We start from the raw sequence: 27,085 nt of genomic DNA on the forward strand, positions 1-27,085 counted from the left end.
TCACACGACCTTGATTTGATTTATAAATCAGAGTTTTATGGTCAGACGAGACAAAGATTGACCTGTTTGGCCACAATGACAAGAGGTAAGTTCAGGGCAGTAATGTTGAGTCTTTAAAACTTAGTAACAGTGTTAACCAGGGTGGTAGCATCAATAGCTACAAAAAGCATCTGGTTGAAGTGCAACTTACTAAAGGACATTTAACCAAATATTACTGGGGGTGTATGTATATATTTGGGCCTATATATACTTTTGACCCTGTGTGGATTAGAGAAAATCCAAAAAGACTTTTTTTAAAAGTCATTAAAGATGTACGCTGTATAATCATCCCTTGAAAAAAACGTTACATTAAAATCGTTTATAATTATATTTATAAAGCACAAATTTGAACTAGAGGTACATACGTTTGACCTTGTGTAACCATGGATTAGAGAAAGTTCAAAACCAATTCAAACTTGTTTACCTAATTTTTGTTTATTTTATAGAAATTAAAAATGTATGCTGTACAATCATTTCACCCAGGACAATTCAAAGAGATCATGAAATTAAAGTCCATAGTGAGTCCCTGTAAACGTCTGACCTCAGCTGTATTTATTCACACTCAGGATGTCTGCATGACTCTGAGTCAACTTCCTGTGTTTGTAATGCAATTTCCATTCTGAACTTATGAAGAATATGTCCCTGACAAATACCCTACATTTTGTAATAAATAATAAAAATAAAGCAAACTAAAACTAAGAATTTTTAAATAATTAAAAAGAAAAACTGAAATGAGATGTAGAGGACACTTCTAATGGATCATGTAGCGATGAAGAAGATAAGCAGCAGATTAAATAGGCACTAGTGGTTTAAAAAGACCTCTAAATATTAAAGCATTAATATAGCAAATTATCAAATTATGAGTTTTGCGAGAAATAATAGCTTATTTACTTTTTTGTTAATCATTTGAAAGAGCGCATTTTGTTAAGTGCACACTCCAGATCAGACGGTGGCGCTAAAGCGACCAAAAGCTGTTTTTCTAACCGTCAATAAAGACAAAACAGAAGGAAGAAGATCAGCTAAAAGAAGAGGAGGACCTATTCTTCATTGACACATTACTGCTGCTCTGCTCAGCAGGACAGCTCAGGTGAGACCTGTAAAAAACGGAACTACAAACCAACACTTGGTAGTATTTGCTAGAGATGCTAGCTGTTCTTAGCTTTAGCCTCAGTAGCCGTTATTTTGACACTGCCTGCGCAGAACAAGCTAGTGCTAAACCCAGTGTGTGCTTGTGCAAGGTGTTCACCTGGCATACTGAACTGTACTTTTTAACCATGCGAATATTAATGTTCTAAGTGATGCATATATTTAGTTAACATTTGTTTAATAAGGTTGTCCGAAGTCTGGTGATATCAAGTTATTGGTTGTTGCTAGCAGGTGGGGCTTAAGTGGTTAAGAAGATAAAGGAAGATCCATAACTCCTGCTGTTCTCATTACAACGAAATACCATTTAATTTTCCCCCTTTTTGGCTGTATGTGTGTTTATTGTTGTCATGCTGGTAGTTGCATTCAGATGGACTTTAAAGGTACAGTAAGTAATTTCTTATAAGGTATTTACTGTTTATTTTTTTACCTGCAGGTAGCTGGTAATTGCCAAATAATGGAGCGTGTGATGGGAGGAGGAATGCTACCGGTGGTTTTAACCGGTTTGGGAGTCGTATTGTTGTACCGGATACTTGTACGTCTCAGAAAAAGGGCTTCAGTCCAAGGTGCTGTGGTGGTCATAACTGGGGCCAGCTCTGGACTCGGGAAAGGTCAGCCTCCATTCATTCATTTCAGCTTACATGTGCAAACTCTCTAAACCATACTGCTTTAGTGCTAGTAGGCTTTTATTTAGATAATGTGCAATCTCATGCTTCAGTGTTGTTGTGCAGATGCCAACATGTAGTTGCAGTTCTTTATCAGATCTGGACATTGTACTGCCCGTTGGTTGTCTCGGACCGGTCTGCGTGCGATCAATGGGAAATTAGGATTTAAACATATATACATATACATGAATCATTTTGTCCCATTTCAGACACCAAACACTCTTTGATAAATTCCTGGTCAGAGAGTGGATTCCTGATTTTTGTAGGAAACCACATTACAAATTTGTCACTTATATTTTGAACACGAATGCTATTTTTTTTTTTTTTACTTTACAAACACATGTTTGTGAGCGAATGCAGCTCCTCTGTAAGTGTGCCTGATCATTTGTTTCTGAGAGTTTCTAGTCAGATGTCAGCTGACCTTTAAAAACAGGAAAGATCGATGCGGAGTGTAGAGTTTTTAACAGGACGTAGAGTTTTTAACAGGACGTAGAGTTTTTAACAGGACGTAGAGTTTTTAACAGGACGTAGACTTCTAAATATTTAATTACTGAAGTCAGAGGTAAAGCCATGTGTTTAGTTTGTGGAGAGCAGATTGCTCTGTTTAAGGATTACAGATTGAATCCCCTTTGTGATACTAAACAGAGAGAGAAATACAAGAAATTGACTAAGAGCTGGACTGTTGCTAGCAAATCTGCGAAAAGCAACAGGACTTTTCACTAAGCTTCACACATCCGGGGATGGAGCAGGCAAGACCAGCGTTGTGATTTCAAACAAGCCATCCTCTGAGGAGTTTATCAAAGAGTGCTTGATGGCTGTGGATGACAGTTGTGATGACCCAGCCCTGTTAATGAATTTTGTACATGGGACAACGAAAAGAGTTTAGCAGCCACAGGCTCAGTAAAAGGGACTACCAAAGTTTGTTTGTTTGCAAACAACTTACACCTGTCAAAATCTGACAGGGAAAAATGTGGGACTTTTAAAGCAGATGCAAGATAAAGTGACTGAAATAAAGCCAGAAGTGAAATTGGGGTTGTTTTTTTTGCTGAATCGTACAGCAGAAGGTGTTGTGCAAGTCAGTGACCCATGCTGTTGGTGTTGTAACTAAAACCGTTAACTTCAGTTTGTTGCACTGTTGATTCACTGGATGCTCTTGTAGAACTTAAGACGGACTAGATTCCTGTAGCTGAGCAAGAAAAAATAATTAAAAATAGCAATAGCACTTATTTTAAAATAAGTATTTTAAATTTTGCACAAATATGGACATTTTGTGCACAATTGTTTTGTGGAATGTTTATTATATCATGATAAAAATGTTAGCAGTTTTCTTCTATGCTTATTTCAGTTTTAATTCTTACCAGGAGCACTTTATAAAGAGATACTGAGCAGATTTGAGTTCAGCTTACTGGTGTGGCTCTCTGCAGCAGTTCCAGTTTCTCCTGTGGCCTCTTGGGAAAATGAATTACCCACCCCTGGTTTATGCTCGGTAATCTACAATGAGAATTTTGCATTGTAGAGTGTGCGCGGGTCTTCCACGCTGCAGGTGCACGGCTTGTGCTGTGTGGACGTGACGCAGCTCGCCTGCAGCAGGTGGTCCAAGAACTAACAGCGAGTTCAGCAAACACACAGAAACCGGTATGTATATACACACAAAGGAGTAACACAATAAAGTCTGGTCTGTCTGAACTATAGCTTACCCTGTAAGGATCCATATGTAAAGAGTTGCTATTAGTGTTTTGTTTTGCTTTGGTTATCCACCAGACTCACACTCCCTGTACTGTTGTCTTCGACCTGGCTAAAACGGACACGGTGGAGAGAGCTGCAGAAGAGATCCTGAAATGTTATGGACAAGTGGACATCCTCATTAATAATGCTGGAATCAGTTACCGTGGCAATATACTAGAGACTCACATTTCAGTTCAGCGGGATGTTATGGAGACAAATTACTTTGGGCCCGTTGCTCTTACACAAGGTTTGTGTAATCTTGTTGGTTTCAGCGTACGGGATGTTTTCATTTATTTTGGCTTGTGGTTGAAAGAGCCGAGCTAAATGTGAAGTTAATAAGTCATTTATGTAGAGATTTAGGTGAAGATTATCATGAATATGAGTCAGCCCTTTCTCTTTCATTTCTTTCCTCTCTCCACAGCTCTCCTGCCTTCCATGGTTCGCCGGCGCAGCGGCCATATTGTAGTGATTAGCAGCGTCCAGGGGAAGATAGCCATTCCTTACCGGTCAGCCTGTAAGTCGTCTTTGATTAATGCAAACAAACACAACATGAGTTTGCCAGCAGGAGGAGGGTAACTAAAGCAAGACTCTGATTTGTCTCATGCTGGTCAGATGCTGCCTCCAAGCACGCCACCCAGGCCTACTTCGACTGCTTGCGGGCAGAGATAGAGCGCTACGGGATCCCAGTGACTGTGATCAGCCCCGGGTACATCCGAACCAACCTGTCGGTCAACGCTGTCACAGGAGATGGATCCAAGTATGGAGGTGAGGCAGTGAGAGGATTGGTAGAGGATGGAACAAAAGAGTACCAGTAGCAAAAGCAGCATTTTTAAGAGTCAGCTGGTAACAGGTGATAAATCTCATAGTTGTTAAGGTGGTGTTGGAATGTGTGTGGATCTTTGATGCCAGCTGGGATTTTGTGTTTTCTTACTGATTTTTTTTTTTGACTACATAAGGAAAAGACTACAAGCCAAAGGGATTTTTATAACTAAATAATAAAAGTAAGAAGCAACAGAACCCCAGTAATAAGTTATTGTAGGGTCTTTCTTACCTTACATTAAAAAGCACCTTGAGGCAACTGCTGTTGTGATTTGGTACTATATAAATAAAAGTAAGTTGAATTAATTGAAGTTATCTGTACTTTCTTGTATCAATGATGCAACATGTCTCTGGTGTTTGCAACTACCGCTCAGTATTGGACACAACTACAGCTACGGGCTGGGACCCCAGGGACGTGGCGTGGGAAGTCCTAAAGGCTGTTCATCAGCGAAGTAAAGACGTGGTTTTGGCCGGCCCTCTGCCCATCGCTGCCATCTACCTCCGCACACTCTGGCCTGCACTTTTCTTCAAGCTCATGTCCTCGCGCGCTCGCAAGGAGCAAAAACCTAAGGATGAGTGACGTTAGAGCTGGTGAGGTCTAGGACCTGAAATAAGCAAGACTTTGGAGGAAATGTGTTTTATAACATCTGGGACAGATATCGAGTGGGTTTAATGTCTAATTTACATGTTGATATTGTCTGTCATGTCTGAAAAACTTTTACCCTTCCCACCCAAAAACGACAACAAAAAATTGTTGGCAAAAGCCTGCAGTATCACATTTTGCAGGCTGGTGAGAAGAGATGGTTTTGTGAACTCCATAATTCGGGGACTCCTGATGCAAACAGAACAACTTAAATAAACCAAACTGTGGTAAAGGGATCATGTCTGATGTGTGGCAGAATGTTTACCCACAACTGTGTCACTTACTCTCCTTTAAAATATCTACTGTGGTTACAAAGTCAACGTTTGCCAACAATTTCTCATTGAAAAATGGTGCAGCACCCGACATGTTTCTGGGTCATATTTTCCATGCAGTATGCAGAGCACATCACTGAAAATGAGTCACTTCAGCACACGTACGTGCAGTTGAGTTTTTGTTTCCGGCTAATATTCTTTGTCACTTTAAAATGTCGTCTGGATTGGAGCATGATTGTACTTTTATTGGGAGCAGTGAGGAATTCAGTGTGGAGTCTGCGGATAAACCACTCATCCATCTCTGGAAAAGCTGACAAACCTGTCAGAAACGAGCCCAAGGCCAAAGACCGAACTTTGTACAAGCTTGCATATGAACTGCTGTGTATTCCCCCCCCCCACACACACACACACAGTGAATACAAGAAAACAGGCAGGTTTTTATAACTATCTTTATACACAGAATAAAACACCTTTTACAAACTGAAAACAGTATTTTTTTTCCTCCTTCCGTGGATGTCACCTTAAATTAAACAGAAAAAACACTTGTCTCAGAAATATTAACAATAAATAGTCCAAATAATGATTTACATTATGTTACAAAAGCGCAGTGAATACTGGAATTTCCATTTGTACAAATACATCCTTCAATAGGATTCCTTAAGAATCATCTAGTGTGACAAGATCAAGCGTTTCCAAATGTTGTTCTCAAATTAACACCACAGGAGCGCTTACATTTGTTAGAGAGTCTTACAATCTCGTTTGTGGAATGACAAAGAGGTCTAACAGTTTACACCAAACGGGTTCACACAGCTGCATAGAGATGATGCTGGTTGATCAAATTAAATGTGAAGGCAATGAGTCTACTGCACACTGCATGTGCACTGCATGAAAAATTCAGAGAAATGATGTCTGCTTCTGTAACATGTAAGAGCCACTCTTACTTTAGTCATAGTGTTTTGTTAGCATCCACTAGTCAGAGGGAAAGTAATTTGGGGGCATATAATAAAAAACAAAAATTAAAATAAATGGAGTCAACTATGGCTTTAGTGTTTCATTAAATTAACCGCTCGCTCTTATGGAGTGTATTTCTATTGGGAACTCTCAATAGTACCCAGGATATTCATAATTCTAGTTTGTCAAACAAAATGAATGTGTGGCTGCAGACAGCTCATTTGTTTGAATTAATTAGGACGGCAAGAAAGCAACAGAGCTAAGGAAAGTAAATGAGCTCCATTGTTAGATTTCCTTGTAATCGATGGCGGCGGCAAGAGAACGCCCACCTGTTGTGTCAGCGTTATTCAAAACGACAGCAAAAGTAAACAAAGACACGCCCTTCTTGCTGTTGATCTGGCAGCTTCAGGTCTGGATAGGTCACCTTTAAAAACGGCGCAAGCCTGAATGTATGTTAACAGACAGGCACGCATCAGAGTGCTGCCGCTCACGTGCATCTTTTTGAGATGTTCATCTCCCTTCATTAAAACCTTCCTCTGCAATTTACGCTCACATCTACAATCCAGGAGGGAAATTCTTCCTATTGCAGCTTGCGAATGAGGAGCGGGGAAAGCGCCGAGTCAAAGGAAACGTTTTAATGTGAACATTCCTCAAGGCTTTCATTCAGACGCAACAACCATGAAGAACAGTACATTACGCACGTTATGCTGTTTGTGGCTATAAGCACTGTCAGCACAGACTCTTTATAACATTGATTCAGTCTCCAAATACCACACGTGTGAAGAGGGCTTAAATATCTAAAAGTATTCCTGTTTATGCAACAAAATCCAATATTTGAACTTGCATCTCTGCACACAATAAAACTAATGAGAAATGAATGCAACAATAAAATAATTCCAATAACATTTTCAGCATCTGTAGAGCTACCGAAGTGGAGTCAACCAACAAGCTGCCATTTTTTATTTGTTTTTTTTGTTTGTTTTTTTTAAATGTGGGTTTGAGAAATGAACCCGATTCCAAACACGCATGACTACAACACAATCTGTAACACCTGAACTCATAAGAGATGAGGAAAAAAAAGGAGGCCAACAGGAAAAATGAACTTCTACGCACCACTTTGTTTTGTTCCACTTTTGCTACTGAACTATGCCAAGCATCTCTTTCTCACCGACATTACTTTTAATAAAAATCACAGTCCAGTGGCTGTTTGCCACCAGCTGATGATCTGAACTGCACATTTTGAGCGGTCAGCCTTACAGCCTTTAATACACACGCACACACAGATACATTCATGCACTCACACACCGAGAGCAGGAAGAGACATGAAAGATCGCTGCAGATATTTTGTTCGGATATGGCATAGTATTTTCCTGTACATGAGGTTGTATTTTTGTAAACTCATTTGTTTTATCTAAAGTGTTTGTATTTAAAGGGAATTGTTCCTTAGAGAACAGTTCAGTGAAACCAACGCAACTCGCTTTTGAACAATGGTCACGGTTGACCACCTATTATTGCACTTTTACATACAGGCCATGGATGGCTTTGAGGGGGGATGGGGTTGGCCTTTCTCCCCAGTCTTCTTTCTCCAAACAGGGAGACAGAGAGGAAACCTCTCCTCTCCTCACTTACAGTACCTCTTGTCACCAACAACATGATGCTCTCAAAGTTCTGCCTTGGTCTCTTTTTAGGACCGGCCTGCTTATCGACAGGTCTGAGAACCAGACGTGGTAAAAGTTGGGGTAATTTGCAGCTGCTGGCTGCAAATCAGTTTTGAATTTCTAGCAGTAGTCACTGCTTCCAAGTGTGGGCCCAGCAATTTGTGTCTCTCTCTCCTGGAACTGTGGAAATGCCTGGAACTGGCTGTAGATTAGAGGTACAGATGACCATGGCTTGGTGGAGTCTTCCTCAGGGAGGTGGAATGGAGGGCTCAGTCACGGCGAGCTCCTGAGCGAGATCATTGAAGCGAGCGATGTAGTCTATGCTGCTCTCACTCATCATACAAGCAAGCTGAGAATCCATCTGCAAGCAACACCAAAGAGCTTTCAGACTGACAACAAGGGCAAATCCAAGAAGGAAAAAAAACAAACCTAAAAACAAGATTTTTCCAGACATCCCTTGAACAGTTTCATGCTTTAGGTCATATCTGTCAATGAAATTAAATTATTTACTGAAAAAGCAGATGTGTTAGTCCAAACACAGGAGGCAACAGTCACCGGGCTCTATTCACCTCCCAGGCAGGTTTGGGCCCCATCCCAGGAAACAGGTTTAAGCTAACAAGTCTGCGTTTGTTAACCCTGAGATGAGTCACTTAACAGAATCTGAACTAAACCTGCTCACTGGCAGGTTTTCTTTAACAAACTTAGAGTTTCTCTCTGCCTCAGCCCCTCCTGCCACACCTGAACCAGCTAACTGACACTCCCGATTCATTTCTTCATAAAGTCGCTATCAAAGCACGCAAGAGAGCGAGAGAGAGCACTAAAAATGGAAACGTGTTCACAGACTGAGATTCAGATATTAAATGCTGTCAGCATTTTAAAAGGTATGGTGTCTGAATCTCAGAGTATGACTCAACAAGTTTTTCATTAAAAATCGGTGGATCAGCCCAGAATCTGATCTATCCAAAAAGGTACCATGTGGTCCCTAACACAACCGGCTCTGGGTCAGAGTCCACTTGCACAGCAGGACAGATCCAAAAGGGGATAAGGATCACATTTTCAGAGTGGATATAAATGCAGGTTATTTTTAAAATGGGAAGTGATGTTTTTACATTTACATTTTAGAGATTAATTAATAACATATAACATGTTGGTTACTAAGATTCAGAGGACTGTGTTGTGTTTGTGGCAAGTGTTGCTTCTCAGTCACAACTTTCTTTCATTTAATAAACAAACATTTACTTACCTCTGCCACATCAGGAAGGCCACGGGATTGAAAGGAATCATGAGAATTGCAGTCCAGGAGGCTAGGACCGAGTAGAGCTGTGCCGCTGGAGGGGCCAGTGGGGGTTAGGGTGGTCCGTCTGCCCTTATCAGGAGAGACCATGCTGGCTGCAAGGAAAATAAGAGCAAAAGACTGAGTAAATGGCCTTTCATCATACAGCTGTGTCAGTAATATTGGGGATTTGACAAACAAATCTTTGTAAATGTTGACTGTACGTGCTGCTGTATGCAGCATTTTTAGTGGGAAGTAATGATAAAAATACATCCACTTAATATTCTGTCTTTCTTGGCCTAAAATTTAACTTCTGACACACTCTTGAGAAAGGAAGCAAAAAAACAAAACTCTTACAAAGGAGGCATCCCAGTGTGGAGTCAGACGAGTCGCTGGGGTACCACTGAGGGTCGTGGCTGGGTGAAGGGATCCAGCCTCTGGATGGGCTGAGCGAGGGAGACGAGGCCAGCAGTTTGGAGCCGTCGCTGTTGCCCAGCTTGGCTGGAGAGAGAGCAGCCTCCTCACCTGCAGTGCAGCAGGCAAACAGAAATGAGACATCAGCGATTAAACTCAGCAGGCTCAGATGTTTAGCTGCTTGGATGTCAACATGCACTCTTTTCCACAACCTGCAGAGGAATTAATGCTGTGGAGCCACAAAGCTGACCTCAGTGGTAATTACAAAACCTTTCTAACCTACTCTCACTTTTCATTTCACTAAACAAACATCAATAAGCTTTATTTAGCAGTTTCCTGTCAATATGGCTCGGGTAAGACGTCTGCACGTGCACGCACCGTAATGTGTGGAGTTGATGGCAAGCTCGATGATGGAGTCGCTGATCTGCGTTTGAGGTTCTCCGGGGGTTAGAGCCTCTTCAGGAGGGCCTGGGAGGGAGATATCAAGGAGCGAGGCAACGCTCGGTGGAGAGAGGAGTGAGTCTCCCCCGCCGGTGACTCCAGGAGACGGAGGTGGTACGCCATTCTATGGAAAGAGCGATTTAACTTAGCACATCACTTTTTTTTTTTTTTTTTAAACCATTTATTCAAGCATAGCTGACAATTTTCTTTATCAAATGGTGATCAGCTACGACTGGAAAACAAATGAGGTTACGCAGACTCGCTGCCTTTAACTAAGCCAAGTGTTCCCTCACAAAGGCCCACTGTGAGCAAGGAAACGCCCTGATGGCGATACAAACAGCTTTATTAATCCCATCAGGGCAAACTGTTTGGAGCAGCTTGTTTTTAAACCGTAACAGACAAATAAACAGACACTGTATGGAAAAGGTGATCATGAATATGACAACTGTATGCAAGAATAATGTCTACAAATAAAACCTATAAAAATTACTAAAACATTTGTGAAGTCTTGTACGACAGATGCACAGTAAAAAGAAAAACATTATGCAAAACCTGGCCTACACCGCACAGATAAACAGAAAATCATTAGAGTGAGCAATAACTTTCATTAAAGTAAGATAAATCAAAACCTGACAGTTTTAAATGTAACACTCCAAGATGGTAATGGGCAATATCATTTATTCTAATGCCAAAGGCAAGGAGGAGACATCAAATGAAGGAGGCTTCTGGTCTTTGTGTGTGTGTGTGTGTCTCTGACCTCTGGAACATTTTGCTGGTGGAGTTGAGAGTCTGGCTCAGCATCAGCAATGGGAGTGGTGGGGAGAAGAGCACTGTTATCCACAGTGGAAGAATCCACCTCCCGACAGGGACTGCCTGGGATGATGCCTGCAGACTTAGCTGCCAGGTCAATGGCACCTGAAAGTATTAACAGTTCAGGCAAGCGAGAGATTTGTCATATCGCTCCTGATAAGCATTAACAGCAACAGCATGTGAAGAGCAGAGCAGGAAGGAAAAAAAAACAAAAAAACGGGATGGTCCAAGGTCTTCTGGAAAAATGTTTTTGCTTCTGTCATCTGCACAGAAATACTGTCTGTCACTGATCTTCTCAGAGTTCTAGATTTTGACACAGGAATCTTACACAAATACAACTTGGACCTTAAATATGTTTTTAAGCAATTTTATAAAAGCAAAGTTTCAAAAAGAAGGACAAATTTTTCCCAAGGATCCGGTTGCTGGTGTGGTAGAAGTCCTTTACAGAGGTTAAAAGTAAATAGGATGATTAATATGTAGGTTAATTTAAGTGCTTGTGGTATTTTACAGAAATTCCCAAGTTGTTGACCCCATAAAAACAACAATATGTAATTTTTTTGCAGTATATTTGGTGTAGAGTTTATCAATATTTCAATAAAACAGAAAAATGTAGTAGATAACAGAAGAAGTCCATACTAGAGAGCTGGCTGGCCGCCACAGAGCTGGATGTTGCTGGGGTCGTTTTAGTTTGGACAGAGCGAGAGGAAGGAGCTAGTCGGGGATGGATCGGCCGGAAAGATCCAGTTCCTGAAGGAAGAAACAGGAAGTGAGAGAGCAGACAAGTCGTTTTTAGCTGTGATTTCATTAATGCATACTGTAAAACTACGCCCTAAACATTTCCAGTCTCAGCTGACGACATATTCTATCGTTCTGTCCTGTCATCTGAGGAGTACCTGTGGCAGAGGAGTTGGAGAGGATGGAGAAGGAGCAGACGTGTTGAGGAGTGTCTCCTGTAGTTCTGGGCAGCAGTGTTCGCTGTGAACGAGAAAGAAGTGGCCAAACAAAAACACACTTAGGAAAACCCGCCTTCCACCCAACCAAGCGCAGAACTGATGAATGGATAATGATCCTGCTCTCACCTGAACTACAAGTGGTTTGCGAAGTTGTCTGTTCCGAGGTTTTCTCTGTCTAGAAAGGAAAAGATCTGACTGCATCTGTGAGAAAAAGAAAAGAAAAGAAAACACATATTAATGCTCGTTAATACATCAATTATGTCTTTGTACAATTGGCATAAACAAAACAAAAAATGATGCATTATTTTGGCTTACACTGATCGAGTCGAGCTGCTGTCTGAAGGCTAGCTCTGCCTCTTTGTTAGGGGAGAACATTCGGTTGTGCCGTGAGCTGTTGGGTGGCAGCGTGGTGGGTACTGCGAACACGCTGCTTTCTGATTCGCCAACTGCAGTAGAACCCAGCAGAGAGCGGGGTAGGTTGCGCCCACCTGAACAGGATTGAAACAGATGTGGTGCCACATCAGGAAAGGCAGCTATTTGAAAACAACTTCTAAAGAGGAAGCATCAGTGCTGCATAATTACTTCTCGCTGTTTAATAACTACAGCACTATAAGTACAAAAATGACTTTATCACAAAAGCCTGCAGGAAAGAGACATAAATACCTCCAGCACTTGGCAGCTGCAACTTGGGCATGCGCAAAGACGCCTGCGGTCGCCCACAGCTGGGGCTACGGGCGCCTGCAACAGGACCCTTCGCCGGAGGTGTGAGGACCTGGTTTTGCTCCTCCTGATAGGTCTTGAGGGGTGATGTGGCTGTGGAGCACAGCTCTGGAGCCTGAAGGAAAAGGCACATGATATGCTCCTATCTCGAAATAGCACTTTCATTGAAAAAGACAAAAAAAAAAACAAAAAAAAACAGTGGTGTTCATAGTACATAACCAGTAACATGTTTTTTATCAGCTGGCTTTGTACTGAATATAAACTCTTCACACTGCTGCGTCTTAAAAATGTTTAATTTTAAGCCTTAATGCCACTGATAATTACACATTTTTCATCTTTTCAACTTGTAATTTAAACAACACACCAGGCCACAATCTTGGAAGACAGAAAAGGGAAAACTTACCAGAGGTTTGGGGTTGACTTCAGTGGAAACCAGCTTGAGTAAGCAGCGCAAAACTCGATTTGTCCTGTCGGGCTTTGGCTGCACTGAGGCTTGTCCCTCTTCTGAGTTGCTGGGTGGAGCTGTGACCGGCTGCCACTCGTACTCCAGCTGCAGCTTGCCTGGCTTCCCAAACATCAGGTACAGCTCGGCCAAGGTGACGTTCTCTGCGTCACGGGCGCTCCAGCCTTCCTCTCTGATTTGCTCAACGACCCGTTCTTTGGTCGGTGGTGGGGAAGCTTGCGACGCGGCTTCGTCTGAGCCAGTCACTGGAGGTTTGACTGAAGGAGGCTGGTTTGCCTCCGAGGAAGACGCGCTGGTGCTCTGCTCCTCTTTGTACTGCTCAGCGGAGCCATCGGCACCACTACATGACCTGTCCGTGCTTCTGGTCATGGCTAAACCACCACTGACCTCAACGCCAGTGCAGGCCTTTCCTGGATCAGAAGATCCCATCCCATCTCCCTCTTCTCTGACAGTCTGCTGAGAGGAAACTGGGACACAAGGGGACTGAAGTCTCTTCTCCTCTACCTTTGCAGAACTGTCTGCTGATGGATCAGGGTTGGGGGTTTCAGTTCGACGAGCATCACCCGTAATAGTCAGTGAAGCACCAGCAACAGCAGCGCTTCCCCGCCCAGATTTGCTGCCAGTTCGAGGTTGTGGAGCTGCATGGATGCCCAGGATCTGGGCAGCTGGCAACTCCTTGGCATTAGGCCGGCTCTTGCCACTCTCGATCCAATGGACAGTGCAGGAGGCTTTGGAGTGAACCACACGTGCCACCCCAGGCAGTGCAGTCAATGTGCAGCTCTCAGCTGGAAAAAGAAAAAGTTCTTCCTTCTGAGTTATGCTGGGAGAGGCTGTGCTGGTCTGGTTGCCTTCTAGAGCCTCTCTCTCCATGAGACTCTTAAGCTGAGTTTTCAAAGTTAAGGACCAGTTTATATTCGACACAAGCTGGTATATGCCCCAGAAAGCAGCATGTTAGAGCAGTACATTTCTAATATGTACACTAGGAATGAAAAACACTCTGAAGAGTTTTGCATACATATTGCACTGTAATGTTTTTTTAAAAAAGGATACAATCCGCTGGTCATGATAAGCCCACTTCTGTTTCAAATACTCTATGAGGCTGGAGACTTTCCTGTGGAGCTCCACCACCATCCTGAGAAAACAGAAAAAAAACACTTGATGTCAACTTTGCAAAATACAACACTACCAGGTCTAATACGTCTGACCTAAACTACTTCTACATTTTACACTTAGACTACTGTGGATCAAATTTAATAGTTTTCTAAAACCAAAATAATCCTGTGTGGGAAAAATCAAAACGCCAACTACGTGCTCCAAAAATAACTAAAATAAAACAGAAATTTTCATTAATGTATATTTCATTAATGTATATATTTGTTTTGTCACATTTGCAAACAAATGCATACTGACATTGCTGTAATTCAGCCATTTTCACAAAGTCTTTACCCTTCTTCAACCTACCCATGATAAATAACCCCTTATTATCATAATAATAATAAAATTAAAAAAAAACCCTAACACTGAAACCAGTAAAAACGAAACGAACCTCAAAAGAAGCAAACCCAGTCTGAACACTAACTGAAAACTGAACTGAGAACAAAAATTAAAAATGAAAGAAATAGAGTTTAAACTTTGAACAGCATCATGTCTGAGGGAGTTTACACTTTTCAAATTTCACAAGTTAACTTAAAAAAAATATACACACATATTTAATTTGCACAAAAAAAACAAAAACACAAACAAAACACAGACATTTCATTACTTTCATTTCTCAAGAGCTGACCCAGAAAACGGTGGAAAACATGCAAACCATCAAACTGAAATAAGCAGTCTGAAGCCAAGAAGAGGTTCTTAAATTAGCTCAGGCTTTGTTGCATCGCCATGGCTTGAACTAATAAAATAAATAAATAAAATAATAATAGAAAATGAATTAAATAATGAAGGTATGACATCTCTCTGACTCTTGGATGTTATGCTTTTGAAAATATATTGTGGTTCTTATCCATGTCAGACCTGAGGCGAGGGTTGTGGGCAAGACTCTGAACTCGGGCCCAGGAGTGGTTACTGCGTGGCTGGAGCTCCACTGCCACCTTCAAGGGCAGACGCACCGGCTTCTGGTCCTCTTCATCACTCACTCCTGCAGGACACAAAATTACAGATTCAGCCACTATATGAAAAGCCCTCTATGCTCTCTCACTTAATCAACCACGACAAAATGAAAAGGCAGTCATCAATCTCAGTGGGATCCATTCACAGATTTACATACAACAATGACAAGAGACAGTCTTTTTCTACTCTTGATTAAAGCAAATATTTTCAGTAAGTGTGATGAGTGGGTGTTATTGAGCAGAGGGGTTGATGACAGCTGGTCAGAACAGTCATCTCCTTCATCCTCCTCACTTTGCACCCAAAGTTACCATGGAAACACCACCAGCCCACTTGATGCCATGGTTTTTGTAAAAGCCCCGCCCCCGTGAACCCCCCAGTCTCACCATCGGTGAGGTTTTCAGTTCTTGTTCTGTAACGCGTGTGCAGGGTTTCTGCAGGCTCATACTCACCATCTGGATCACAAAGTTTCTTCAACGCTCTGCACATTGGAGCTTTGATCCGCAGGTTCCTCCCCTTAGAGCGCACGGTGGTGGCCCTGGTGGAACAGAAGAATCTTTATTCAAATATGTTGTAAGCTCTAAACCTTGCCGTGCCACAGAGAAAGCATCTGACTACATACTGTCAACTCAGCCCTCAGATTTGTTTTTCATACTAGCAAAGTGCTAATCTGCATCTTTCCAAATGTGATCTCGTGCATCAGTTTAACGTATCACAATCCCAGATGTGTGCATGTAAACCCACTAACCAAAGCTTCTGCCACAGACTTACCCTTGCTGGATGAGTTCGTTCAGCTTTGCCACATTCTTATCATCCATCACTGTCAAAGACAAAACACAAGACAGCTAGTTAAGACATGCTCCTCAGGGGCAACTGCCCCGAGCCACAGGGATCATCTGGAGTTTAATCACATCCCCTGTGTCCACAACCAGCAGAACAAACAGCAAAACACACGCAGTCTACGCTGCATCCAAGTGCTTTCACAGGCCTCACTTACATCCTCCAACTTTTTTGCGAAGCTCGGCGTAGCAGATGAGGCCGTACAGTTCTTGAGAAGATTTCTTTAACACCCTGGAGTACACTGAGAAGGAAAGGAAGCACAAGTCACAACACTGGTGGAGGCCTGTGCGTGCTACATAAAGATAACATAAGAGTAACACTGGGTGCTTTTTGTAGGGGAAAAGAGCTCCAGCTTATCTGGTGAGCTTCTTTAACATATGTTTTGCTTGCTAAAAAACCAAAATGTCAGTGTGAGTTCTGTTGTAAGAAAAAATAATAATATATGTGGCTGTTTGACAGTATCTCTTCTTTACTTCTCATTCACAGTGTCTGCAGTAAGTAGCATAACTGAAACAACTAAACACAAACCTAAAATAAACCAATTAAGATCAGCCTAAGAGATCACCTTGTTGTATGAATTGTACACATTTTTATGAGGTGTCATTCGATAAAGTCATTACAGTGTACAAACTTCATATTTGGGGATCAAAAATTCCAAGGTGAATTCATTTATTCACCCCACGTGTTCCACATGTTTTCTGTGTTTAACAAAAAAAAGAGAAAAAAAAAGCAACTCACCGTTAGCGAAGTCGATGTGTTTGGAGATCTTGTGCCAAGTTCGGTAGTAAAAGTGGCGGACCTGTTCCTTGTTCTTCACCATATTTGCTGGCTTGCCTCTCTTCTTGTACTTCATTGCAATGTTGTTCTGGATGGCCTCAAAATCCTTCCCGTGCTGGGAACAAAGGAGGGCAGTTGTGAATCTACGACGTCAAAACATGGTAAACTTTTAACTTGGTAAAAGGTTGTTGCAAGCTTTACCTCATAAAGACCCTCAAAAAAGCTGTTTTTGTCCTCGGCGCTCCAGGATTCCCACTGCCGACGGGCTCTTTTCTGGTTACCAGCTTGTTCTTCCTTCTCTGTAGACCCTTGGCCCTTGGAGGTCTTGGATACTCCCCCCGTGGAGCTGACCACAGGCCCGGTCTGTCCCACCACACCCTGGGAAGAGGAGCCATTCTCTGCCCCTGTTTTAACACAGAAACATTCAGAGGAAAGGCACAACTTAAATATCAGCTCACCACCCTGGCTGTTTTGTATGTCATAACAAAAAAAGGTTGATCTGAGGTGTGTGATTTGCAAGATGTTAAAATACATGCACACAAAGCCACCCACTGCCATTACAGCGCACAGAACCTGCAGAGCTTCCCTCTCTGTGGTTAAGCTCTGGCAAGGAGACAGGAAAAGCAATCAGTCCCTATGGTCAGGTCTACATTACACAGTTCCAAAACCAACTCATGGTGGGCTCCACTGGCCAAGTTTTCTGGCCCAGCACTGCGCACAACGCCATGAGACATTAGCAGGAGCACCCAGAGAGTTGCTGTTGCAGTACTGTGCTACATTAAGCACTTTTTTCTTTATTTTTTTATTATTTTTTTTAGCCCAAATAGGTGTTAATTTACAAACACAAGCATGTGACTGGCTCACAGACAATAACCTAGATGCGTCGCCTTCAAAATAGAAGTGCACCGATATAGCATCACATAAAAATAAGTGAGGCTTTCTTGGTCAGATGGTCAAACGTTTGTGCTCAATCTAAATATAGTTTCTGAGACAATCAGAGCTTTTCTGTTTCAAACAACAAAAATCCACCAGTCATACCTGTCAAAGGATACACAAGTAAATAATATTGTTTCTGATCTGATCAATGGCTGCTGTTTTGTGGACAAAGCAATTTTAAAAGGAAAAATGTACAAATTAAAATCACAGATGTATAATGTACTGAAATATTTTTCCAAATAAATTCCACTTTTTAATGAGGAACACACAGATTACTGGGTGGCATAGCCTCATTAACAAACTCAAAGACCACCACCACCTTACTAAGTCTCAGCCCCACCCAAAGCTGTCTGTGCCTCCAGAGGGACAGGTAGTGTGGAAACCCAGGAGGTAATGCCTCGTCTGCATAGATAAACTGACACCAACCAGCTCACACTTAGCAAATACAATACTATTAGTGATTGGTAGCCTACAAGGGAATCCTTCATTGTGTTTAAAAGTCATCCTGAAAGCCTTAAGTCATCTCTAGCTTTGATTTATTGTTTAGAAAGTTCCTGATATCGGTCACCCTCTGAGTTACTACAAAGGCTCATTCAGATTATTTGCAAAATCAAAACTGAATAATGGCAAATAAATTACAACCTCTGCTTTACTGGTATTTGTTGTAGGGGGGGGGGGGGGACAAAGGTAGCCTAGGCTAAATCTGTGGGTCAATGAAATGATTGGCTGAAAACTGCAATACCATTCTTGTCCAATTTCCTGTATAGTCCCAAAAGAAAATAATAAGAAAAAAGAGAAGAACTGTAAGCAACCCTGTTTAGTAATGTCCCTTTCCTGTTCTGATATCAGGTCCATTTTAAGCCTGTGATTTATTCCTCCTGCTGATAACAACACCGTGCCTTTATTGTTATTGCTGCCAGTTTCCAAGAAACTGCAAAAATCAAGTGACATCTTAATTAAAATCTAACTTCTGGCCTCTCCTGTTTTTTGCTTCTTTTTTCCCGCATAAGTGGTGTACAGGATGGTGTTGCAACATGGGCTGGAGCAGCCAAAAATGTACCCAGAGAACAACCCAGCAAGTGGCCCACAGGGGATACACGGCAACACAACGGCATCACAGACAAGCACACTGCAAGCACCGACAGAGAAAACTAAAACTGACAGCGCAGCCCCCAATCTCTCCTGATCCCACCTGTACACACTCTTTCCCGAGCTGGTCACTCACTTACCTTTCGATTTTGCCCCGCCATGTCCATTGATGGAGGAGCCGATTGAATCCTTCCGTATCCGTTTGCTCGGAGGTCGAACGCTTGATCGGAGAAAATGATGCTGGTCGGGGCCCGGAGGGCCGGGCTCAGCTGATGTCTGAGGAGGCTGAGTCGAGCCTGGTCCGGTTCGGTTCGGAGCAGAAGCAGAAGCAGGAAGGACCGGGGCTGAACCGGAGCTGAGACCCGTGGTTGATGGATTAAGAATTTCCACTCCGTCCTCTCCCTTTGTACTGCGCTCCTCGCTCGCCTGCTCTCCGTTCTCCTCTTCGTCGCAACCGTCGGGCTTTCTGGACGGATTCCTCCTCCCATCGACACCGATCCCCTCCCTGGAGCCCGGTGTCATGCTGCCACAACACAATTACACAAAATTTGTCACATTAGGAGCAAAGCGATGAGCAAAATTAACTTCTAAAGACGACGTTCACTGTCTCTCAACATGGCCGCCGCTGTTTGTTTCAAATCCCCTCTTCAGTCCCGTCAAAACAACACCAAATATATGCATTTCATGCCTTGAGATAAATTAGATTTAACAGCTGAAGCAGTTAGAAGACTGGAAGCGATGCTTTTCCGAGTAGCTTTCCGCTCTAATGGCCAATAATAACGATTTAATTTAAACTGAATTCAAAAGCGACCGCTTTTCAGTTTAGCGCCCTGCAGAAACGACAACGAAAACCCCCTCGGTGCCTTCGACCTCTAAATAAAGTGTTTATTTCAAACCTAATTTTACCCATTTTGGTGCTCCTCTGTAGTAGACGATGTCTTCTTTCTCTTCACCATGGGTCCGAGCGGTTAGACTGGCAATTAGTGGTCAAATTGAGCATAATAAAGCCGAGAGCGATCGCTCCGCTTTTATGCCCTCTCCTTGCTCCTGATTCGACTGAGCTGAACTCTCTGCGCAGTTCAACTGTCTCTTCTATCAGCAACAACATTACTCAATGCTTTCCATGCAACGAGACATAAATGACACAAAACCAGCCGCAAATACGAGATATTTAACTGCATTTTGATGGATAATAATTTACAAAAAACCCGTGTCGGTTGAGCTCATTTGAATTGATATAAGCAGGGATAGTTTTATTAAGCTGTGAGTGGACTTCGCTTCACACTACGTCATCAGAAGCAGAAATTGTGCCTGCAAAAGAAATCATTTTATGCCCAAACCTTTGCCATGGTAATGTTATTAATTGCCAGCAATACTACAGCCCCTCATAAATACACACGACGATGGTACATGAGGAAAATCAGGACGTGGCTTTAAGTACACGTTGAGTAGAAGGAGTAGAAGGAGCTGGAGGAGTAGAAGGCGTGCTGCACTTGTGTTAAAATGTGTAAACACTGCAGAGTTTCTTATCCTATGTGCCCTACTGTTTTTCCACAACTTAATTTTATGCTTGCTGAATAATCAGGAGAGGGGGTGTCCAGTGCTTAAGGACGACAAAAAAAAAAAAATCAGACCTGGGCAGCTTTAGTATGGGGAAACATCACGAATGTCTTCTTTTGCCACACAGCATTTAAATCTCTCAGTTCGTGTCAGCATACAGCTGATTATCAGGCAATTCTGGCACAAATTGAGACGAATTAATAATTTATGAAAGCCTTAGATAATTGCTTCAGCTATTTAATGTTTCAATTGAGCTTAATTAGATCTTTAAACTTCAAGTGATGGACAGCTATAGCTGTCACTTATTCTGTTTTATCATATTCTTTCAGTGCAATCTGAGTTGACTCGAACACACTTACACTGAAACACCGCGGTTCTCTTTTTACTTCACTAAATGACATTACTCGCGTCCCACAGCAGTGTTACATTAAAAACTACTTAGCAGCTGTAATAGTCTCATCACGAGTATAATATTATATCGGAAGCTTCACGTGTATTTGGAAGTGCAGTGGTGTAATAATTTGAGGTGTTTACAAGCAGTTGCTAGTAAGTAGATGTAGCAAAATATATTAAATGTAGTCAAATATTTCTTCCGTGGATAGCCCGCTACTATGTCCAGCATGGCTGCTGTTGTTGGCTAGCTAACATTAACAGTATAACAAGCCAAACAAGATTTTACGTTATAAAACTGCTCCTAGCATAACGGCTATTTTGTACAGAGTCCAAAACAGGTTGTTTTGGACTCTGTACAATTGGTAAATATTACTGAGCTTACCTAAAGCAGAAGATTGCTGGTAGTATTCCCAAACGAGACACAGTTTAGCATTGCTAGCTGACTGTAGACCTCCAGCTTGCTACCGATGACAGCTCCAGCTGCTCCGTTGTCAGCGCGCGCAGACACGCCCATTACTATACAAAAACAAAGACTGTGATTGGCCAAAAAAACACGAGGTCGGCGGTTAAAATTTGATTGACAGAAACCTCCGCCAACTGTTAGTGGAAGAGTTAACAACGAAAGACCAATTGTCATTCTCTTCCTGTCACGCCTCGCCAAGTTTACCGACTAGTACACTAAACATTTTAAGCGACTCTGGGTAATATATAATCTAACCTTTTTGTTTAGCTATTAAATTTTTGTTTGTTTGTTTTAACAATAGTTTATCACTGCAATTAACATCTCTGGTCCTGTAAGACAAGTTCCGCCCAAAAAATGATTGACATTTTGGCGAACAATTCAGTAGGCGGAACTCAGGATGCGCTTGAATTTTGTATTGGAGTATAAAAAACCCCACATGTCTAAGAAGAACTGAAACAAAACATTAACTGTATTGAGCACTACGTTTTGAGTTGATATCATCATCTCAGACTTAGCTGTTTAAGAATAAAACAAGCGCACACGTGGAAATTAGTCCATGTCTACTACTGTTTAAAGCGTTTTTGAGACTCAAAAGGCGAAACTTTCCTGCTTTTGTAGAAGATGTGTATAACCTATTGCAATAATTAAACAGCCGTGTAAATCATATTTAAATAAGAAAACTATAACCTCAGTGCTGTTCCGGGAACAATGCACAGTTGCTTCTCCAAAGTCTTTCACTTGTAATGGGAGTCTGGGTGCATTGAAACGAACGCACCTCAGCTTGGCAGAGGACCAGTTATATTCCTCTGTGTCATAGTTGGGTGGGCTCGAAATTCTTCACTACGGAGTTGAGCCGGGCACGCGCAGGCAGAGGGGGAACTCGCTCGTCGTCCAGTTGGCAAACTGACGAAGAAGTTGTCTTTGGAAACTTGAAGGGTCAAAACAGCCACCATGACTTCGACCAACATGTTTCAAGGGTTGGATAGTGGTTCGAAACCGAGTTCAAGGTAAAGACAACAGCTGCGCGGCTTGGTTATGTGCGAATAAGAGCCGCCAGTAATGTTTTATTCCGACTGCAGCCAGGAGCTCGGACAGTTAGCAGCCCAGAATTTAGTATAACGTTGCCTGTCAGAACCTCGTAGGGTTTTTTTTTTCTTCCACTAATTTCTTTAAGCATATCTCAAACACGCAGTGCTCCCAGAAAGCTTAAATGTCTCAGTGGACGCTTAAGTGGAGCTGCAGTGGTTTGAGTTAGCAAACTTGTTAGTCATGATAGCTTTCGAGCTAGCCATTCAGGCGTTGTCTACTGCGCCTGCGGAAGTGTGAAATGCTCCTCGGAAGGCTCTTCTTTGTATCCGCCAACAGAGGCGTTATGGTCACACTTTCCTTAAAGCAAGAGGTTCGGGTGCTTTTTTTTAAATCTCGAAAGCACCAGTTTCCGGATCAACTCCCCTAAGTAGACTGATCAAACTTTCAGTAACGAAAAAAAGTAAAGCGTCTGTCTGATATAATCTATAGCAGACAATGGTTTCCATGCGTATATGGCGCCATTCCCGGGTCTATAATCAAGTAACCTGTTATTTAGCTCAGTTGGCCCAGCTAACATATTTATAGCCCGGTTACTTAACGTTTCCTACAAGTCTTTGAATGTAAGACATGACAGTAACAGTAGACGGTAAACATGAATCCGCATTCTGTTTATTTAACTTGTATGTTAATCTGTAGGGTGTTGCAGCCTCCTGGAGGTGGCTCCAGCAATCTGTTTGGTGGCTATGAAGAGGATTCTGCAGCATCAAAAAGACCCAATAAGATGGCCTCTAAAGTTTTTGCTCCACCAGAGGAAGCCCAGAGTGCACCGAAACGCTCCAATCCTCCAGGTGAGATTAACCTGCTGGTGGCTGATGCTTTGGCTTTTCTGTCTCTGCAAATCCATGTTCAGAGTGTGACAACTATTACTACAATGTTATATTTCCACTGTAAACATGTTGGCTGTTCTCTGTGTTGGCTGCACATAATACACCTGTTCATATTACTCTGGTATAGCTGGGTTTATTTACAGTTCAGGGTACTTGATTGCCCTGATGGTCATAAATATTTTTCTCTGAAATGGTCAGAACATTCTTGCCATTTAGCAAGTGCACACAGTACGCAAAACTAAACTGGGTATGTGCTGCATCTGGCACAGAAGAGTGACTCTTTATGAAATGGACACAGAGATTATTATTTTTTTTATTTTTTTTACCATTGCTGAATTATTTTAGAAGATTGCATCACTATAAGGTATGTTTGTTAATCTTTTGTAGGTGGAAAGAGTAGTGGAATATTTGGTGAACCTGAGCCTGCTGCTCAACCACAGAGACCCATGCCACCAGGTGGACCAACCAGCAACATATTTGGGCCTGAAGGCACGGCACCTGCCCAAAGTCCAAGCCGAAGCCACCCAAATAAGCCAAAGGTACTTTTTGACTTGTATTTTATGAGTTGCAGAACATTTTTATTCCAAGCCTGTGCAAAAAAAAAGTCTCTTTAGTGAGGAATACATAGGTTTGCGACAGGCAGCACTTCAATAATAATCTCTAATAAACACACACTAACTAAGCCCCACCCTAACACCTACCTGTCTGTGCCTCCAGTGAGACCAGTGGTATGGTAACCTCAGAGATGATCTCTAATTTGCATAGATAGTGACTGTAAACCTGGCTGATGTCAGCCTGTTATTGTAGATGTCTGTGATTACTAATCAGCAAAGGTGTGTTTAAGTCAGCACAAAAGCCTGAAGCCACCTCTAGCTTTAGCACATTGTTTAATGACTCAACAAAGGTCCTGATATTGGTAACCTTTGAGTTGTAGGGTCATTCAGATTATTTGCAAAAGTAAAAAAAAAATGTGGCAAACATAACCATTATGACCTTTAAAACTAAAGAAATGTACACAGTCATGTGTAATAATTGCACTTTCTTGTCCTGTTCTTATGTCCATTTGATATGCATTTTTATGCCCATTTACTCATCTGTCATTTCAATAAACCATCTAGAGAGGTTTTAAATGACAAGCTGACATTAAAAAGAAATGAGTTTGTGCTTGCACGTCACCGTCTTTGTGTTGATTTCTTCTTCTTCTTTCTTTTTTTTCTTTTTTTTTTTTGGCAGATTGAGAGGATTTACCTTCATTAACATTATTAATTTCAATTTTAACTGTGTGCAGTGAAACAAGAACACCTGTGGGAGTTTTTTTCTTTCATCCTTATCTTTACTGTTTTGTTTTGTTTTTTTAAATACAGGACAACCTAAGTGTGGGATCTGAACCTGAATCACCAGGTGAGTACTGTACATGTTCTTTGTGTATAATTTATTTTCATTATACTATTAAACTACCTCTGCTAAGCCTTGCTGTTCAGACAGATCAGATTTAATCATATTGTACTGTTTTCTAAGTTTTACACCCTAAACCTTTAATCAGTCTTCAGTTAATGAGAGAGAAAAATAAATTGAGTCTATTTATGTGCTCATCTGTGCATTTCCACTGCTTAACTGCATATAGCTTCATGCAAACAATAAAAATATGTGATGGTCTCAATAAACTATCCTCCATCTCTGCAATTCTTTTTTAACGCTTATTAGTTTCACTTAGATCTCAAATGTAACAAATATGTGATTTAACCCTCCTCTGTTAGTTAGTGAACTGGACTTGAAAACGGCAGGGCTTGTGGTGTCTTACATGAACTCAAGCTTTCTGGCTTTAGATTATAATTTGGTACTCCATGCTCTCGTCTAATGATCATCACTTCTGGATCCAAAAAATCAACATGGTGGTGTCCATCACACTACACACAACACACAGTGCAAAAACCAGGGGGTCGGGTCACGCTGGCTGTGTCCAATTTGATATCACATGTCAGCGTGTTTGTTTTAGTTCCTCAAGCTCCTGAAGCCAAAGCCATCCAGCCTGAGGCGAAAGAAGAAACGGCACCCCCAGCCGATGCACCAGCCAAGGAAGAGCCACCCGCTGCCATTGCTGCTGCTGTCTCGGCACCCTCGGAGCCTGAATCCACACCTTCCCCATTTCCTGATGACACTTCGCTGAAGAACCACGAGCCTCACCTGGGACCCAAGCCTCGCTCCCACAACAGGGTCCTCAACCCTCCTGGAGGAAAATCTAGTGTGGTGTTCTACTGATCAGCTGAGCGTGCCACCTCTCCCAATTTGTGTCCATAAACCTCTTTGTGTGCTCCCCTGTTAATCTTCTCTCATTCCTACACTGCTCTTTTGATGGTCATGTGATCTGTACACCTAAATGCAGCCCAGTTATTGTTGTTGTTCACACCTGACGCCTGGGAAATCTGTCTTCTCCTTGATATTCTTCTATAATGAAACCTGCAATCATTACAATCACCAATGAGTCAGCTGAATGGTTAGCTGTCACCTTATCACTTTAACTGTAACACAGTTCGGTTTCAACTTTGCAGTTACTGTTTTCATCGTTTGTGTTACAAGCATTTGTAAGTATAATTTGTGTGGAGGCACAATCATCTAATTTTTGTGTGTGTGAAAACATTTCTGCATCTCAAGAACGGTTTAGAGTTTGGCATACTTGCACAATTTTCAGATTTAAAACTGACCTGCAATTTGGTTTGGCTAAAAACTTCACAGCAGACATTTGCCCAAATTTTTGGGAGCTTTCTGGGGTGAACACAGCTTCTCATCAGTTTAATTTATGAAGTGCCAGATCTTTATTGGATGACCACTTAATTTCAGAATTTAAGAAACGATCCATGTGACTGAGGCATGATATAAGCTTGGCATCCTTTCATCTCTCTAGCCTTTTTTGTTAATTATGCCTTTCTAAAAACGTGTACAACAGAGAGCACAATCTGTGATTAGGAATTGAAACAGCTGTTTACTCCCCAGATGTTTCTGTGTCCTCAAAGAAATTCCATTTTGATTTATGTGAATGTATTGTGCAGGTACTTTCTCTGCTTCGACCTCATTGCTTGCTTTATCTGAGAACATAATCTGCCTTCTTTTAGCTTGGGGTAGGCTTCAGTTTATGTTTTAAATTAAAACGGCTTGAAGACAAAGTGAACTCTGGACAAGCGTGCGGCCTACCTGAAGTCCAGGTGGGCTCGATGATAATCACATTTTCACACTCATCTCGGGGCAGACCTGTGGTGTTCTGGTGCCAGCCTGTCTCCTCCGTGTCGATGTGCCTGGTAGGCAGCGAGCGCAGCAGAAGAAAGAAATCCTGTGTATTGCAATAAAATGGTTGTTTTGCAGTAAGAGTTTGTTTACTGTGTCTGCATTCATCATCTACTAAAAACTGAGAAACACTCAGGGGTGATTAATTTAAACACGTACATTTTGTTAAACTGGAATTCGTCTCTCCTGTTGATACTTATGAGGATTTGTGTAAATCTGACATACAATCCAAGTGTTGTCTGTCCCATTTTGAGTCACTGACAGTGGTGCTTTTGTCTGAATTTGTCCTCGGGCAGCACTCTCTGGAAGTCGCTTATTTTTTTCTCCCCACATATAAAAATGGCCACTTCTGCCTGGAGGGAGTTTATTTTTGCTTCGCAGCCACAGAATCTGTATAGAATTTTTAAACATTTCTATTTTAAGCAACGGTACAGATGACAGCACATAAAACACTGTTTGCTTGTGTGTGTGTTTGTGTATAAAAACTGTCCAAAAGTTGATTCTGTTCATCTGGACGTATCGTTTTCAGTGGGAGAAACGTTTCGTCACTCATACAAGTGACTTCTTCAGTCTCAGCTGACTGCAGGTTTCCCCAATCTTATAAATAGAAGAGTTACCTCATCAGGCCAGGACTCTGCAGTCTATTTACACCTACAGGGCAGTGGACACTGTTTAATGATGAGGATGTACACATCCTGGATGGGGAGGAACGCTGGTTTAAGCAGAGTCAAGGAGGT

The 27,085-nt window shown here is 42.0% G+C and overlaps 3 protein-coding genes across 4 annotated transcripts; 2 read left to right on the plus strand and 1 right to left on the minus strand.

Annotated features, from left to right (window-relative positions):
- Positions 1 to 961: 961 nt before the first annotated feature.
- Positions 962 to 7,446, plus strand: dhrs7b (dehydrogenase/reductase (SDR family) member 7B). Its single transcript, XM_085156131.1, has 7 exons — positions 962 to 1,126; positions 1,619 to 1,793; positions 3,364 to 3,482; positions 3,609 to 3,819; positions 3,994 to 4,086; positions 4,185 to 4,337; positions 4,766 to 7,446. Exons 2-7 carry the CDS (start codon positions 1,640 to 1,642, stop codon positions 4,969 to 4,971), a joined length of 936 nt encoding a protein of 311 aa, XP_085012257.1. The 5' UTR covers positions 962 to 1,126; positions 1,619 to 1,639; the 3' UTR covers positions 4,972 to 7,446.
- A 48-nt stretch (positions 7,447 to 7,494) lies between these two features.
- Positions 7,495 to 21,207, minus strand: cramp1 (cramped chromatin regulator 1). 2 transcript variants are annotated; one of them, XM_085156108.1, is made up of 20 exons: positions 21,073 to 21,207; positions 18,878 to 19,260; positions 16,914 to 17,116; positions 16,674 to 16,827; positions 16,093 to 16,176; positions 15,867 to 15,915; positions 15,548 to 15,633; positions 15,003 to 15,126; positions 14,040 to 14,121; positions 12,930 to 13,871; positions 12,470 to 12,641; positions 12,122 to 12,294; positions 11,933 to 12,007; positions 11,747 to 11,828; positions 11,490 to 11,600; positions 10,801 to 10,958; positions 9,981 to 10,167; positions 9,546 to 9,713; positions 9,159 to 9,304; positions 7,495 to 8,276 (listed from the first exon to the last, which is right to left on the minus strand). In XM_085156108.1, exons 2-20 carry the CDS (start codon positions 19,257 to 19,259, stop codon positions 8,163 to 8,165), a joined length of 3,492 nt encoding a protein of 1,163 aa, XP_085012234.1. In that variant the 5' UTR covers position 19,260; positions 21,073 to 21,207; the 3' UTR covers positions 7,495 to 8,162. The 2 variants fall into 2 exon arrangements, with proteins under 2 accessions (XP_085012234.1, XP_085012233.1); XM_085156107.1 differs by lacking the exon at positions 21,073 to 21,207 and adding an exon at positions 19,644 to 21,018.
- A 765-nt stretch (positions 21,208 to 21,972) lies between these two features.
- Positions 21,973 to 26,429, plus strand: jpt2 (Jupiter microtubule associated homolog 2). The gene is made up of 5 exons (XM_085156138.1): positions 21,973 to 22,160; positions 22,879 to 23,030; positions 23,457 to 23,608; positions 24,434 to 24,470; positions 25,066 to 26,429. The coding sequence occupies exons 1-5, from the start codon at positions 22,105 to 22,107 to the stop codon at positions 25,326 to 25,328; spliced, it is 660 nt and encodes a 219-aa protein (XP_085012264.1). The 5' UTR covers positions 21,973 to 22,104; the 3' UTR covers positions 25,329 to 26,429.
- Positions 26,430 to 27,085: the final 656 nt, after the last annotated feature.

Source organism: Neolamprologus multifasciatus, chromosome 4 (genome assembly GCF_963576455.1).
Source record: "Neolamprologus multifasciatus chromosome 4, fNeoMul1.2, whole genome shotgun sequence".
Lineage (NCBI taxonomy): Eukaryota > Metazoa > Chordata > Actinopteri > Cichliformes > Cichlidae > Neolamprologus > Neolamprologus multifasciatus.

What these genes read in the sequence shown, in the direction of transcription:
- dhrs7b (XM_085156131.1), top strand. Translation starts at nt 1,640, where the DNA reads ATGGAGCGTGTGATGGGAGGAGGAATGCTACCGGTGGTTTTAACCGGT. An exon ending in CAGCAAACACACAGAAACCG is followed by an intron (nt 3,483 to 3,608) that starts GTATGTATATAC and finishes GTTATCCACCAG; the next exon opens with ACTCACACTCCCTGTACTGT. An exon ending in GCCCGTTGCTCTTACACAAG is followed by an intron (nt 3,820 to 3,993) that starts GTTTGTGTAATC and finishes CTCTCTCCACAG; the next exon opens with CTCTCCTGCCTTCCATGGTT.
- cramp1 (XM_085156107.1), bottom strand. Translation starts at nt 19,693, where the DNA reads ATGGTGAAGAGAAAGAAGACATCGTCTACTACAGAGGAGCACCAAAAT. An exon ending in AAGTCAACCCCAAACCTCTG is followed by an intron (nt 12,642 to 12,929) that starts GTAAGTTTTCCC and finishes CTTTTCCTTCAG; the next exon opens with GCTCCAGAGCTGTGCTCCAC. An exon ending in CATCAACTCCACACATTACG is followed by an intron (nt 9,714 to 9,980) that starts GTGCGTGCACGT and finishes GCTGCACTGCAG; the next exon opens with GTGAGGAGGCTGCTCTCTCT.
- jpt2 (XM_085156138.1), top strand. Translation starts at nt 22,105, where the DNA reads ATGACTTCGACCAACATGTTTCAAGGGTTGGATAGTGGTTCGAAACCG. An exon ending in GAAACGCTCCAATCCTCCAG is followed by an intron (nt 23,031 to 23,456) that starts GTGAGATTAACC and finishes AATCTTTTGTAG; the next exon opens with GTGGAAAGAGTAGTGGAATA. An exon ending in GCCACCCAAATAAGCCAAAG is followed by an intron (nt 23,609 to 24,433) that starts GTACTTTTTGAC and finishes TTTTAAATACAG; the next exon opens with GACAACCTAAGTGTGGGATC.